This window comes from Marmota monax, unplaced genomic scaffold, assembly GCF_021218885.2.
Source record: "Marmota monax isolate L192 unplaced genomic scaffold, Marmota_monax_Labrador192_F-V1.1 WCK01_AAM20220418_F8-fsc00019, whole genome shotgun sequence".
Lineage (NCBI taxonomy): Eukaryota > Metazoa > Chordata > Mammalia > Rodentia > Sciuridae > Marmota > Marmota monax.
This window is the reverse complement of record NW_026695242.1, coordinates 4847462-4864703: the sequence shown is the minus strand read 5'-3', so window position 1 is coordinate 4864703 and position 17242 is coordinate 4847462. Positions and strand designations below refer to the sequence as shown.

The 17242-nt window shown below is 34.3% G+C and overlaps 1 protein-coding gene across 3 annotated transcripts in view; it reads left to right on the top strand.

Annotated features, from left to right (window-relative positions):
• Adk (adenosine kinase) overlaps nt 1-17242 on the top strand; it is a 488318-nt gene that overhangs the window by 208048 nt on the left and 263028 nt on the right. For all 3 annotated transcript variants that reach the window (XM_046419601.2, XM_046419600.2, XM_046419602.2), the window contains 2 exons: nt 556-728; nt 3692-3800. In XM_046419601.2, the coding sequence (XP_046275557.1) occupies nt 556-728; nt 3692-3800 (282 nt within the window). The remainder of the gene's footprint in view (nt 1-555; nt 729-3691; nt 3801-17242) is intronic.

Genomic DNA, 17242 nt, shown 5'->3' with positions numbered 1-17242 from the left:
GTGACAACCACAGCTAATATATGTTGTTTACTCTGTGGTTGATATTCTGCTCAGCAATGAATATGCTTTGGCTTATATTATTTCAATTAATCTTTGACAACTTTATAAAATGTATTTATAAAATATCTCCATTTTATAGGTGAGAAAAGTGAGGCATAGACATGTTAAGTGACACATATTCTTGCTTATACAACTCATGACAGAAGAAGATCAAACCCCCAGGAAGTCTTCAGAGAAGTTTCTGGGCTTTTTATGATGGTGCTATGCTACTTAACTTACTATTATTTTTTTATACCAAGCCAGCATTTGACGATATGACTTTTACCTCTGAGTCCTTAAACCAGTATATTTCATTATACTCCCCTAAAGTAGTAAGATTTTGCATTGCTGATGTGTCAAGTTTGTTATCATAAGCAGTAGTACAGAATTGAAATTCCATTCATAACAGCCAATTTCTCACAAAGCATCCCTTTTATGCCACTAACCATGGTGGAATACTGAACTATGTGTACCATTTTTATGACCCATTAAATTATTTATGTTCCTATTTTTCAGTGGATGATTCAGCAGCCGCACAAAGCAGCAACATTTTTTGGATGCATTGGGATAGATAAATTTGGAGAGATCCTGAAGAGAAAAGCTGCTGAAGCTCATGTGGATGCTTATTACTATGAGCAGAATGAGCAGCCAACAGGAACTTGTGCTGCATGCATCACTGGTAGCAACAGGTAGGTTGGTGTAATTTCAGTGGAAACTGATAATAATTGGCTGTGTAAACACTGATGACATCTGAATTCCAATCTGAATTTGGAATTTAGACTTCATGTTTATAATTTCTTTAAGTGTTCAGTAACCCTTCTTCCTTATATTATTTTTGCCTTCTGCATTTTTCAGTTTACTTTTGTTAACCCTGCTGTTGAATTCATGAGGCATAATGGAGTTTGGTCTTTTATAATTAGGCTCAGGAAAGAAAAATATTTTGCTCAACTTCTCATAGCTAGACTAGATAAGTAGGATGATCTTTTCACCATAACCTGAGATTGGAATCTCAAAATCCATGCATACATGTGTTGTGTATATATGTGTGTTTGTATTTGTGCATTTTACATATATAAAGTACTACATTATATCCAGTTTCAAATGAACTGGGTCATATAAAACATTGTTGAAAAATAGTCAACTGTCCATATTAAACAATTTTACTTATGGGTACTTTGCCACTCCAAGTATATTTTTATACAGGTTTATTTACTGGAAAATTCTCCAGGTGAACTTGTAATATATCTCTCAGGGCCTTCCATGCATTTGATTTGTTCTTTTGTAGATACATGGCAATATTCCTTCAGTATATGCATGTATTGCTAAAATAATTCCCATATTAGCATAGGTATTTTCCCCCTTGCAAGGGAAACCTACAGTAACTTTCCTAACTATGATATTGTTAGAATTGTCTCTTTTTAAATAGTGATTTGCTAGAAATTTTGCATTCTTGGCAGTTGGAAATATTTAGTCTCTCCTCCTCCATTCCTTTTTTCTTTCCACTCTCTTCTTTCCCTCCATTTTTAATTGCCCCATGAACACACTTTCTTCAATCCCCTTTATTGCTGCTTTTATTTTGGCTTGGCTGCCTGCCTGACCTCCAGCAGATGTTTATTAAGAACCTGATGCTATTCTGTATACTAAGGATCAGTATGGATAGTAGTTACAAAATAAATAAAATATGACTTTCAAAAAATAATTAGAGCGCCAATGCTGTTTTCAGAGCTTCTCTTTAACTTTTTGTGTGCAAAACTTGATGGTGTTAAAATTTCAATATATTGAGCAATCCAGTATTCACACATTGAAATATACTCATTTACACTTTTACCCTTTTCACTTTTTCTAGAAGAAATATTAATCTGCAGATGCACAGTTTCCCCATTCATTAGAAATGGGTTAAGTTTTGCCTCTGACACCACTCAAGCAAGAGTTAAAATTGCTAAATTGTTTTTGTTTGCAAAATTTCTATTTTAAAGAACAGTTATGATAATATTAGGTCGTCTCCAGATATTGAATGCTTAAATTATATATTAATTTTATGGTTATGGAGATCACTATTATTCAGCTGATATGGGTAGTCAGAAACAGGTGCAAGTGGATCTCTTTCTATCCAATTGATTATTCAAATTCTGAAACCCAACAGTGTTGATAAATTATATTAGATCAAGCTGGTAACCTTACTGCCACTATATAAAACTCAAAATTCAAAAAATAATTTTATTATTAAATAAAGTTTAGTACTTGATATCAGAAGTGCTTAAGCATTTGCTTTTCTTTCCCCCTCCTTTTTGGTACTCAGCATTGAACTCAGAGGTGTTTAATCACTGAGCCACATCTCCAGCCCTTTTTTGTATTTTGTTTAGAGACAAGGTCTCACTAAGTTACTTAGGCCCTACTAAATTGTTGGTGCTGCAATTGATCTGGCAATCCTCCTGCCTCAGCCTCCAGAGCCATTTACAGCACTCAGTGAAATGTCTATTGTTATTTGGCATCCATTTTTACCAAAACTTTTCTAAAGTCATAGTTATTAATATATTTTTATATATTAAGAGTGTGTTTAATCCCCAGCACCAAAAATACAACTATTTTTATAAGTTTGCAGTATACTTACTTTGCATGAGTATATTGATTCATATTTCTTTCTCATTTTTTTTCATTTAATTGAACATAAAGAGATGCATATGGATGAATGGAAATATGTTTTGGAATAGAATATTTTTCCTACTTTCAAATAATGAGGTGATTGTTTTATATACCATACTGTTATTATTTTAGTAAGAGAAAAATTGGCAAGGAATTTTCTAAGTTCCAGGTCACACTGAGGAAGAAAACTATTTATTTTTATTTATATGAAATGTATATAATTTTTTTATTTCATTAAGTTTGTTTATTGGGCTATAAATAAACGATCTAGATGGCACTTGTAGCAATATTTTAAATACAGAATCCTGCTTAGATTTTCCAGCTATAAAGTGGACCCAGCTCAGAGAGTTTTTAAGTATAGAAACTAATTGATTCCAGTCCTTAGAATGTACTGGTTTGCAAATTAATTCCTCTTAGTAAATATGGTCTACATTAATATGTCTGTTTTATGAAATTAATCTCATGCTTGTTTTTTAAAGTATTAAATTGTCAATTATAGTATGTTGGTCTTATTTTTATGAAGATATTTTCCACTATAAAAAGTGAAATTTGAGGGCCTGGAGGCATAGTTTGGTGGTAAAGTGCTTGTCTAACAAGCCCGAGGCCCTGGGTTTGACCCCCAGCACTGCTAAATAAATAGTTTTTGGTTATAGGGATTTCTTTTTGCAGAATGACTTTGTAGGCTTTTTTCTTAACTGCATTTTGAACTATTAAATATAAATAGTAGATGTTATTTTAGTATCGAGGAAATTTAAATTCCACTTTCTCAAAATACCAAGTGGTGTTTTGAAGGGTTATCATATCTCTTTTTATCTCAAAGAAAACATAGAAGTTTCCAAGTTTTCAAAACAAAATTAATAGTGTTTGCATTCATAAAAATATCTAATGGAAGTATTTAAGAATTAAAATTTTGTAAATTGGAAATTTTGCAGGAAATATTAATATTTAACTATTCTAAAATACCTGACCAGTTTGAATATGATATATGCTTTTTCTTTTGTTGTTTTAGGTCCCTTGTAGCTAATCTTGCAGCTGCCAATTGTTACAAAAAGGAAGAACATCTTGATCTGGAGAAAAACTGGATGTTGGTAGAAAAAGCAAGAGTTTGTTATATAGCCGTAAGTATTTATTTAATGCAAATTGTGGGGTTGGACTATCATGATAGATTATAGTTGTTGGCTGATATGCATTTTTAAATAATTATCTTTTACTTGTCCTATAAATTATTTACCCATCTCAGAGTATACATTTGGTTCACCATTATAAATACGGAGCATAAATACTATCTTTCTCTGTAAGTAGCCTAATTTGTATTATTTACCTGAAATTCTACCTCTTTATAGATACATTATACATAGATACTTAAAAACCAAGCACAGAATTTTGTACTATTAAGTCAGTTTCTTTAGCTCTTTTGAAGTAATTCTACAACTTACATTTTACATTTTTAAGGCAACTTGTAACAAGTGACTCATGCATTGTGTGGGAAAATGTTAGTAACATAAATATTCATTGCAAACAGTTTGAGTTTATTTGCCTAAAAAATCTTAATTGCTATTTATTCCATAGTAATTACCATGACATGTTTTAATTTAATATTTCAGAAACATTGATCGTGACAAATCTCTTAAATCCAGGAATAAGGGCAGCATGTAATTTGAATTATTAAGTTCTCTGACATAAAAATAATTGGTTAAGAATTGATTTCTAAAATAGAACGATACTAAAAATGCTCCTGAATTAATCACCCCATGATTACCTTGTTTTTATTTAATATGAGTTAAATGGGTTGCTCACAAATAAGTAGATACCTATGAAAAATTAAAAGCACCTCATATGCATATAATATATGGTTTTGGTTAAACAGCTGCTGCCATTCCTCTACCTGAGCTGTGTGAAACAGCTGGTAAGACGTGTAGAAAATTGATTATCCAGTAAGAACATGTTTATTGAAAATATAATTATTTTTTTCAGTCTAGTGTTAATGTCTCCTACACCATATTTATGTGCACTGCTGTAGGCTTTACAGTATTGTTATTGATTCCTCTGCACAGCATAACCTACCCCTTCATAACTGTTATATAAATGCTTACATTGAGAAGATTGTATAATAGAAAGTCATGTTATTTCTTCTGCCTTTATGTGAGAAAAGTATTTAAAGAATTAAAGATTTTTCCCCTTTTTATTATTTGCCTTTTATTTCATTTCTTAAATTGGTCTGATTTTCCTTTGAGGTTTTGGTAAGTGTGTTTTTCTTGTGTGATTCTTCAAGAGGGATTCATGTAATATTTTAAGCATCTTAAATTTGAGTATCTGATTTTCAGTGAGCACATGGTTTAAAGTTTGGTGTGATACATTTGTATTATTTAAGTTGACTATGAAAATGACAATGTATTCTGATGTTACTTTACTTTTAAAAGGTTCCCATTTTTTATTTCAAATAGAATAAAAATCATAGATATAACATACGCAAACCAAAGCACATTGAGGGCCTTCATAGGTTTTAAGAAGGCAAAGGGATCCTGACATAAAAAAGACTAAGAATTAAAGTTTCTTTTGCATCTGTTGTTGTTGTTGTTGTTATTTTTTTTAGACTTACATGACAGTAGAAGGTATTTTGACATGTCATACATACATGGAGTATAACTTCTCATCTGTGGTTGTACACAATGTGGAGTTACACTGGTCATGTATTCATGCATGAACAGAGGAAAGTTATGTCTGATTAATTCTATTTTCTTTCCCATTCCCAACCCCTCTTTCTTCCTCCCTCCTATTCCCCCCTATTTAATCCAGTGAACCTCAACTTCTCCCCGCCAACCCCATGTAACCTATTGTTAGTTAGCATCCACATATCAGGGAAAATATTTGGCCTTTGGTTTGGGGGGATTGGCTTATTTCGCTTACTTAGCATGATAGCCTCCAGTTCATCCATTTACTAGCAAATGCCGTAATTTTATTTTTTCTTTATGGCTGAGTAATAGTCCATGTGTATATGTACTTCAATTTCTTTATTCATTCATCTGTTGAAGGGTATCTAGGTTGGTTCCATACCTTAGGTATTGTGAATTGAGCTGCTATGAACATTGATGTGGCCATGTCACTATAGTACACTGATTTTAAGTCCTTTGGGTATATGCCAAAGAATGAAATAACTGGGTCAAATGGTGGTTCCATTCCACATTTTCTAAGGAATCTCCATACTGCTTTCTAGAGTCGTTGCACCAGTTTGCAGTCTCACCAGCAATGTGTGACTGTACCTTATCCTCCACTTACACACCAACATTTATTGTTACTTGTATTCTTGATAATTGTACTTCTGTCTGGAGTGAGATAGATTCTCAGTGTAGTTTTAATTTGCATTTATCTAATTGCTAGAGATGTCGAACATTTTTTCACATATTTGTTGACCCATCCCATTTCTTCTGTGAAGTGTTTGTTCAGTTCCTTCGGTCATTTATTTATTGGGTTATTTGGTTTGGGGGTGTTAATTTGTCTTAGTTCTTTATATATCCTGGAGATTAATGCTATATCTGATGTGCAGGTGGCAAGGATTTTCTCCCATCCTCTTCAGGTTCTTGATCATTTCGAGTGTTGTTGAGGAATTTTGCCATAAACCAGTATGATGGAGATTTGGGCCTACTTTTTCTTTCAATAGACTCAGGGTCTCCAATCTAATGCCTGGGTCCTTGATCCACTTAGAGTTTTGTTTAAGGTGAGAGATAGGGGTCTAATTTCATTTTATTACATATGGATTTCCAGTTTTCTCAGCACCATGTGTCAAAAAGTCTACGTTTTATCCAATGTATGTTTTCGGTGCCTTTTTTTCAAAACATGGTATATATTATTCCAAAACTTCTTAGCTTTGAAGTCTGGGTTGAGAGATCAGCTGAGATCTGGATTGGTTTCCCACTAAATGTTACTTGTTGTTTTTCTCTGACAACCTTAAAAATTCTATCCTTATTCTATATAGTAGGCACTCTCATAATAATGTCCCTTGATGTGGATCTGTTGTCATTTTTTATATTTGGGGTCCTATAGACCTCCTGTATTTGATATTTGATATTCTGTTTCATTCTTTAGGTTTGGAGAATTTTCTGATATTATTGTATTGAAACGATTGTGCATCCCTATTGTTTGTGTCTCTGAGCCTTCATCTATCCCAGTAAATCTTAAATTTTGTCCTCTTGAGGGTATCTCATTTTTTGTAAGTTCTGTTCATGGTCTCTTAACATCTTTTATGCTTTGTTTTCAAGACTACGTATTTTGTCTTCGTTGCCTGAAACTCTGTCTTCCAAGTGATCTAGTCTGTTGGTGATGCTTTCATTTTAATTTTTAATTTGTTTTTTCAATTCCTTCATTTCAAGGATATCTGCTTTGTTTTGTTTTGTTTTGTGAGAATCTCTGTCTCTTTTTTGAAGTTATCTTTCAGTTCCTATATTTTCTGTCCGATTTCACTCCTCATACTGTCCTTTACATCACAGATCAGTTAAACTATGTACATTCTGAACTCTTTCTCTGACATTTCTTCTTTGGTAGTGTTAATTGTTTCTGTTATTGAAGTTATCTTGTTTTGTTTGGAACAATTTGTTCCCTTGCTTTTTCATGTTGTTTGTCTACCCATCTAACAGTATGGATCTGAGGCAGTAGAGTTTCTTCGCTGTAGACTATAGTGTCCCTGAAGGTTTCTACTACTTCACTTGCTAAGAAGCTACCTGTCTGCTTTCATGCCATGGAGCAGCCAGGAAAGCTACCTTCTCTATTCTACCATCTTGAGACACCCCTCCTGCCACCCCCACCCCCCCACCCCCCGCAAAAAAAAAGTACTTTTAACTTGACATTTATAATTCCGTGTATTTCAATATATAGTAGTTGAATCCTAAAATATAAGCCAACTTGCAAATAACTAAGTTTTAATATTTATTCATTATAATGCATCTAGTCAACTTGGGGTCAATGTTTTTTTTTTTGTTGTTGTTGTTGTTGTTGTTGTTGTTGTTTTTGTGGTGGTGCTGCTGGGGATTGAACCCAAGGCCTTGTGTATGCAAGGCAAGCACACTATCAACTAAGCTGTATCCCCAGCCCTGTCAGTGGAATTTTAATAGACATGTAGTCCCAATCTGAAAACTGCTTATAGCTTTAATGAGTATATACTGATAAGACATCTAGGTAAGTGGAGGTGAATGGGACTTTTATGGTAGTATTACCTGTTTATACAAAAATGCACATTTTTATAGGCATAGTGTGATTAATTTTGATCAAATTAATAAGAAAGATTATAGTTTTGAAATTTGTGTGGTATATTCAGCAGAAAGGAATATCAAAATAACTGTTAGCTCTTAGCCTCTTTTTCAGCATTTGGATGAAAAGAACACCTTTCCATGTGCCAGGTAAATGTATACTCTTCTCAGAGCTTGATATATTTCAAAATAGTTCCAGCAAGAGGAGACTTATATTAAATAACTAGGATGCCACATATTCTTGATGGATATTCAACAAATAAAGTGTCAAATTGAGTATTATTATGAAATATTTGTCCTCAGTAATGTACTTTTCCCTGCAATATGCTGTCTAATATAAATATAGCCAATTCGGTTTACTTTTGATTATTGATTTCATGGTATATCTTTTTTTCTCTTCCACTTTTAATGTACTTTTGTCTTTATTTTTAAAATGCAATTCTTATAGACAGCATATACTTTAGTCTTATTTTTTGCTCAAGCTGACAATGTCTACCTTTGAATTGGAATGGTTATACCATTTCTGTTTAATGTGATTATCAATATGATTAGATTTGAGTTCTTCATCTTGGTATTTGTATTTGGTATTTCTCCTCTTTATTCTATTTTTCACTTTCCTCCCCTCTTTTAGGTTATTCCAGTATTTTTCAAAATACTTTTTTAGTTGTCAGTGAACCTTTATTTTATCTATCTATCTATCTATCTATCCATCCATCCATCCGTCCATCCATCCATCCATTTATGGTACTGGGGATTAAACCTAGGGCCTCACATATACCAGGCAAGTACTCTACTACTGAGCCATATCCCAGCCTCTGTTCCAATACTTTTATCTCCTTTGTTGGCTTAGTATTTTTTATTATTATTTTAGGGTTTATAATGTACATATTTTATTCATCACAATTTTCCTTCAACTAATACTATATGACCTCACATATAGTATAAATATCTTACAATAGTATCCTTCCATTTTACTCTTCCTAGCCTTTCTGCTATCATCATTGTATTTACGTTTTTAAAATTTTTAATAATTATATTTTATTCAGTTTATTAAATGGCTTTTGGGTGCTGAGAGTACAACTACGGGATAGAATACTTACCTAGCAGGCCCAAAGCTGTGGGCTCAATTCCCAGCACTGCAAAAACAAAACAAAACAACCTTTGTTAATCTGTAATTCACCTAACATGCAACACACATTTTACTTGTACATATTTATAAGCACCGTAACTCATTATTATGATTTTTGTTTTGTCACATATCTTTTTAAGAGATTTAAATTAAAGGAACAAAAACATATATTTCTTCATATAATTAACATTTACAGTACCTATCCTTCCTTTTAGTTAGGATCAGGTTTCCACCTGATACCTTTTTCCTTCTGCCTAAAAGGCATTCCTTCTCATTTCTTGTATTTGTATCTGTTGGTTATAATTTCTTTTGGCTTTCATATGTTTGAAAATGTCTATTTCATCTGTTTGTTTTTGGTTCTGGGGATTGAACTCATGGCCTTGTGCATACAATGTAAGCATTCTACTAACTGAACTATATCCTCAGCCTTTCACCTTCATTTCTGACAGATGTTTTCTGCCAGATGTGTACTTCTGATTTGATAGGTTTTGTTTTTGTTTTTGTTTTCTCTTTCATTCCATAAAAGATGTTTTCCCACCGTCTTTTGTTTTTGTTGTGTCATGGCATGGCACCTCACTGAGGATTGAACTCAAGCGTACTCTGCCTCTACCACTCGGCCACATCCCTAGCCCTTCTTTTTTAAATTTTTTAAATTTTAATTTGTTATACATGACCACAGAATGCATTACAATTCATAGTACAAATATAGAGCACAATTTTTCATATCCCTGGTTATACACAAAGTAGAGTCACATGCTTCGTGTCTTCATACATGTACTAGGGTAATGATGACCATTGCATTCCACCGTCTTACCTGTCCCTGTGTCCCCTCCCTTCCCCTCTCTCCCCTTTCCCCTTTGCCCTATCTAGAGTTCATTTAATCCTCCCACCCCCACCCCCATAGCATATTTTGAATTAGAATTCTTAAATCAGAGAAATCATTTGGCATTTGGTTTTTTGGGGATTGACTAACGTCACTTAGCATTATATTCTCCAGCTCCATCCATTTACCTGCAAATGCCATGATTTTATTCTCTTTTAAAGTTGAGTAATATTCCATTGTGTATATATGCCACATTTTTAAAATCCATTCATCTACTGAAGGGCATCTAGGTTGGTTCCACAGTTTATCTATTGTGAATTGTGCTTCTATAAATATTGATGTGGCTGTGTCCCTGTAGTATGTTGTTTACAAGTCCTTTAGGTATAGACCCCCAAGTAGGATAGCTTGTTCAAATGGTGGTTCCATTCCAAGTTTTCCAAGGAATCTCCATACTGTTTTCCATGTTGGCTGCAAAAATTTGCAGTCCTACCAGCAATGTGTGAGTGTACCTTTTCCCCCACATCTCCACCAACACTTATTTTTGTTTGTATTTTGTTTGCTGCCATTCTGGCTGGCATGAGATGAAATCTTAGAAGTAGTTTTGATTTGCATTTCTCTAATTGCTAAAGATGTTGAACATTTTTTTCATATATTTGTTGATTGATTATATATCTTTCTGTGAAGTGTCTATTCAGTTCCTTGACCCATTTATTGACTGGGTTATTTGGTTTTTTTGAGGTTAAGCTTTTTGAGTTCTTTATATATTCTAGAGATTAGTGCTCTGTCTGACGTGCATGTGGTAAGAATTTGTTCCCAATTAGTAGGCTCTTCATTCACCTCACTGATTGTTGCTTTTGCTGAGAAGAAGCTTTTTAGTTTGAATCCATCCCATTTACTGACTCTTGATATTAATTCTTGTGCTATAGGAGTCTTAGTAAGGAAGTTGGGGCCTAATCTGACATGATGGAGGTTTGGGCCTACTTTTTCTTCGATTAGGTGCAAGGTCTCTAGTTTAATTCCTAGATCCTTGATCCACTTTGATTTGAGTTTTGTGCATGGTGAGAGATAGAAGTTTAATTTCATGTTGTTAGATATGGATTTCCAGTTTTCCCAGCACCATTTGTTGAAGAGGCTGTCTTTTGTACTCCAATGTATGTTTTTAGCATCTTTGTCTAATATGAGATAACTGTAGTTCTGTAGATTAGTCTGTGTCCTTGATTCAGTACCATTGGTCTACAGGTCTATTTTGGTGCCAATACCATGCTGTTTTTGTTAGTGTTACTCTGTAGTATAGTTTAAGGTCTAGAATAGTAATGCCAACAGGTGCACTCTTCTTGCTAAAGATTGCTGCCGCAATCTGGCTGCAGCAAAATAACCCGAGGGGTGATGAGCAACTTGTGTACATTGATACAGCAGGAGTGGGAGCCGTTTATTGTAGGACAGGAGGGGTATATATACATTACACACAGCATATCTTAATTAACATAAACTAGATACAGCAGTCAACCAATAAGGAATCTCCACATTTAATGGGTCGCTGGCGTTACTTCACAAACCACTCCCTCTGCAAAATGCCAGGCGCCATCTTGACTTGTTTACACACTCTAACAGATTGCTTTGGCTATTCTGGGTCCCTTATTTTTCCAGATGAATTTTGTGATTGCCTTGTCTGTTTCTATGAGTAATGTCATTGGGATTTTGATTGGGATTGCATTGAATCTGTATAGTACATTTGGTAGTATGGTCATTTTGACAATATTAATTCTGCCTGTCCAAGAACAAGGTAGATCTTTCTGTCTTCTAAGGTCTTTTTAAATTTCTTTCTTTAGTGTTCTGTAATTTTTGTTGTAGAGGCCTTTCACCTCTTTTGTTGATTCTCATGTGTTTTATTTTACTTTTTTTGATGCTATTGTAAATGGGGAAGTTTTCCTCATTTCCCTTTAATAGGATTTGTCACTGATATCCAGAAATGCCTTTGATTTATGGGTGTTGATTTTGTATCCTGCTACTTTGCTGAATTCACTTACTAGTTTTAGAAGTTTTCTGGTGGAATTTTTCCAGTTTTTTCTTTTTCCAGTTTTTAGAGTGAATGCTTTCAATTTTTCTCCATTTAGAATGCTGTAATAGCTTGTACGATGTTGAGATTTGTTCTTGTTACCCCTAGTTTTTTTGGTGTTTTGAACATGAAGGGGTGCTGTATTTTGTCAAATGCTTTTTCTCCATTTATTGAGATGATCATATGGTTCCTGTCTTTAAGTCTATTGATATGATGAATTACATTTATTGATTTCTGAATGTTGAACCTACCTTGCATCCCTGGAATGAACCCACTTGATCGCGGTGTACTCTCTTTTTGATATGTTTTTGTATTTGATTTGCCAGAATTTTATTGAGAATTTTTGCATCTATGTTCATTAGAGATATTGGTCTGAAGTTTTCTTTTTTTGAAGTGTCTTTGCCTGATTTTGAGTCAGGGTGATATTGGCCTCATAGAATAAGTTTGGAAATGCTCCCTCTTTTTCTATTTCCTGGAATAAATTGAAGAGTGTTGTTATTAGTTCTTCTTTAAAGGTCTTGTAGAACTTGGCTGTGTATCCATCAGGTCCTGGGTTTTTCTTGGTTAGTAGGCTTCTGATGGCATCTTCAGTTTCATCACTTGAAATTCTTCTGTTTAAATTGTGTATATCATCCTGATTCAATTTGGGCAAATCATATAGAGCTCTAGAAATTTGTCACTGCCTTCAATATTTTCTATTTTATTGGAGTACAAGTTTTCAAAATTATTTTTAATTTTCTTTTGTATTTCTGTAGTGTCTGTTATGATATTTCCTTTTTCATTACATATATTAGTGATTTGAGTTTTCTCTCTCCTTCCCTTAGTTAGCATGGCTAAGGGTCTATCAATTTTATAAATTTTCTCAAAGAATCTAATTTTTGTTTTGTCCATTTTTTCAATTTTATTGATTTCAGCTCTGATTTTAATTGTTTCCTGTCTTCTATTGTTTGTGGTGTTGACTTGTTCTTGTTTTTCTAAGGCTTTGAGATGTAATGTTAAGTCATTTATTTGTTGACTTTTTTTCTTTTAAGAAATGAACTTCATGCAATGAATTTTCCTCTTAGAAGTGCCTTCATAGTGTCCCAGAGATTTCAATACATTGTGTTTTCGTTCACCTTTAAAATTTTTTTGATCTCCTCCTTAATGTCTCTGTAACCCCTTGTTCATTCAGTAGCAAATTATTTAGTCTATCATTGATTTCTAATTTCATTCTATTATGATCTGATAGAATGCAGGGTAGTATATCTACTTTTTTATATTTGCTAAGAGTTTTTTTGTGGCATAATATATGGTCTATTTTAGAGAAGGCTGCATGTGCTGCTGAGAAAAATGTATTTGCTCATTGAAGGTTGAAATATTCTATATATGTCAGTTAAGTTTAAGTTATTGATTGTATTATTGAGTTCTGTAGTTTCTTTGTTTAGCTTTTGTTTGGAAGATCTATCCAGTGTAGAAAGAAGTGTGTTGAAGTTCTCCAAAATCATTGTATTATGGTCTGTTTGACTCTTGAACTTGAGAAGAGTTTGTTTGATGTTTGGGGTATATATATTTATAATTGTTAAGTCTTATTAGTATACAGTTTCCTTGAGCAGTATGTAGTGTCCTTCTTTATCCCTTTTTATTAACTTTACCTTGAAGTCTACTTTATTTGACATGAGGATAGAAACCCCAGCTTGCTTCCACAGTCCATGTGAGTAGTATGATTTTTCCCAATCTTTCATCTTTAGTCTGTGGTTATCTTTTCCTATGAGATGAATCTCTTAGAGGCACATATTGTTGGTTCTTTTTTCTTTTTCTTTTTTTTTTTTTTTTTTGATTCAGTCTGCTAGTCTGTGTCTTTTGATTGGTAAGTTTAGGCCATTAACCTTCAGGGTTATTATGGATACATGATTTGTACTCGCAGACATTTTTGTTTATTTTTGGTATTTAACTTGACTTGGTGTCTCTTCTGATTAGATTTTCCTTTAGTGTAATACCTCCCTCTGCTGATTTTCATCATTGTTTTTCATTTCCTCTTCGTGGAACATTTTGCCGAGGATGTTCTTTTGTGCAGGCTTTCTAGTTGTAAATTAGTTTAACTTTTTGTTTATCGTGGAAGGTTTTTATTTCATCATCAAATCTAAAGCTTAATTTTGCTGGATATAAGATTCTTGGTTGGCATCCATTTTCTTTCAGAGCTTGATATATGTTGTTCCATAATCTCCTGGCTCTGAGGATCTGGGTTGAAAAATCTCCTGAGATACGAATTGGTCTCCCCCTATATGTAATCTGATTCCTCTCTCTTTCAGCTTTTAAGATTCTATCCTTATTCTGTATGCTAGGCATTTTCATTATAATGTGCCTTGGTGTAGATCTATTGTAATTTTGTACATTTGGTGTTCTGTAAGCCTCTTGTATTGGGTTTTCCAATTCGTTCTTCATGCTTGGGAAATTTTCTAATATTATCTCATTGAAGAGATTGTGCATTCCTTTGGTTTGAAACTCTGTGCCTTCCTCTATCCCAATAACTCTTAAATTTGGTCTTTTGATGCTGTCCCATAATTCTTGGATGTTCTGTTCATGGTTTCTAACTTTCTTCAATGTGTGATCAACTTTATTTTTCAGATTGTATACTTTGTCTTCATTATCTGACGTTCTTTCTTCTAAGTGATCTAGTCTGTTGGTTATCCTTTCTATTGAGTTTTTTATTTGATTTATTATATCCTTCATTTCAAGGATTTCTGACTGTTTTTTTTTTTTTTTTTCAGGGTCTCTAGCTCTCTCGAAGTAATCTTTTGCTACCTGTATTTGTTCTCTTATCTCATTGTTGGAGTTATCAATTTTTGCCTGTGTTTGCTCATTTAGGTTAGTCTTTAATTCACAGATCATTTTAATTATGAACCTTCTGAACTCCTTCTCTGACATTCCATCCACTTCCCTGTCCATGGGTTCTGTCATTATAGTGTCCTGGTTTGTCTGGGGGCACTTTTCTCCCTTGTTTTTCCCTGTTCTTTGTGTCTTCCTTTCTTGCAGTGTGGATCTGAGATATTACAGTTTCTACCCTATATTCTTTATATATATATATATATATATATATATATATATATATATATTTTAGTTGTAGTTGGACAAATACCTTTATTTTATATATCTGTTTTTATGTGGTGCTGAGCATCAAACCCAGGGCTCTGCAGGTGCCCAGCAAACGCTCTACTGCTGAGCCACAACCCCAGCCCCTACCCTATATTCTTGTAGTACCCATGCAGACTGTCTGTACCTCACCTTGATGTTAGGCTTCCAGACCCTGCTGGTGTTCCTCAACTGCAACTAAAGGAGGTGTCGGCAATAGCCAAGGTAAATCAAGATAATAGTGAAGGTGCCCCAAGACGGATGCAATGTCTGGGACTGAAAGGGTGGGTCTTACACTGTATTTGGTATGCCTGCCCTAAGATGCAGCTGCTTTTAGGCCCTATCTGTTGTCAAATGGTAGGGGCTGCTATGTGGGGAAGGCTGAGGTGATGACTGTAGTGTCCCAAGATGGAAGTGGGTTATGCTTGGGCTCCCAGTGGTACTGGGTGGTGGCTTACTCAGACCTACACTTGGTCTTAATCCTGCGTATGTTGGTGTAGGTGGATCAGTGCCAGGCCTGGCCTCCAGTGGTGGTTTGCTGGTCAGAAGATGCAGTCCTATGCTGGAGCCTGTCGTCTGGCAGGTGTCTGCCCGTGGAGGGATGGACCCAGGCCTACTCTGAGCCTGGGTCCCACACAAGTTGGTGTGGGCGGATCTGGGCCAGGCCTGAACTCCCTTGGTAGGATTGACCTGCCCTTTGTTGTTGTTGTTTTCCCCAGACAGGTTTTGTCTTAATTGATGAGTCTGTCTTCAAACTTGAGATAATCATGCCTCAACTTCCTGAGTCACTGGGATTATAAGAATTTGCCATTGTGCCTGGCTTCCATTATCCATGATAAGAAATCTGTGGTCCTTCATTTTATACTTAACATCTCCCAATTGCCGCTTTTAATTTTTCCTATTTATTACCAGGTTTGATCAATTTTATTATGATGTGCCTTAGTTTTTCTTCATTTTTCTTGTGTGTAGAGTTCATTTAATTTCTTAGTTATGTGGGTTTATATTTTTTTATTACTTGAAATGTTTTTAAGTCATAGTTCTACAATTTTTTGGCCTCTGTAGACTTGAAATTGTCTCATGGTTTACTGATATCTTTTTCTTTCTTTAAATTCTTTTTTCTAAGTATGTTTCATTTTGGATAATGTATTTTGCTGTGCCTTCTATGTTACTAATCTTTTTTTTCTGTAATATATGAATGTAATATATGTCATTAATCCAATCCAGTGTACTTTTAATTTTTAATAGTTGTTGCTTTTATATCTGGAAAATTGAGGTGGGACTTTTATCTCTTCCTGTTTCTTATTTACTTTTGGAATATATAAAGTACAATTAAAGGGGGCTGGCATTGTGGCTCAGTGGCAGAGTGCTTGCCTAGCATGTGTGAGGCACTGGGTTCAATTCTCAGCACTGCATATAAATCAATAAAACAAAGGTCCATTGACAACTAAAAAATAAATAAAAATTTAAAAAGTTTTAAAAATACGATTTAAATGATGGCTGTCTATTATTGTGAATTTTACCCTTTTGGTTACTGGGGAATTTTATGTTACTGGAAATCTTCTTGAGATTTATTCTGGGATGCAGTTATTTATAACAAATATAGTGCTCTGGAATATAGTTCCCCTCCCCCCCCTTGTAAATATTTTTGGGTGGGTCCAGAGTAGGGCTTATTCTATTACAGTGGGTAACTAGCAGCAGTTTTGCCCTTTAAGGAAATTTGGTAGGTCCGAAAATGTTTTGAGTTGAGTTGATTGGAGGGTTTTGCTATTGTAGATATAGAACAGTGGATGTTGATTAGCTAAGAAGCTCATCAAAGCATTGGACAGCATCCTACAACAAAATTTTCCATCTCAAAATACCAGTAGAGCCAACATTAATAATCCATGGCCTAAAGCTAAGTTTTTTCACTACTGATTCAATATTTTCCTGAATATTCTATGCAATTCCCCCATATACAGTGAGTTTTTCTGCTCTAGATAGTGAAAAAAGGTTCTAACCATGCCTAATGTATCCATGCCTCATGTACTGTTCCCTCTAATCTTGTTCACTTTTCACATTTTGGGATGTTTACTTCCTAGTCACCGACCTTGTGAATCCTCCAGATTTCTCTTTGAAACTGACTTTTTATGATATTCTGACCTCTGAACTTTTAACTTCTCTGGGTATCCCCAGACTGTCAGCTGTGTTTTCTTAATTCTCTGGAC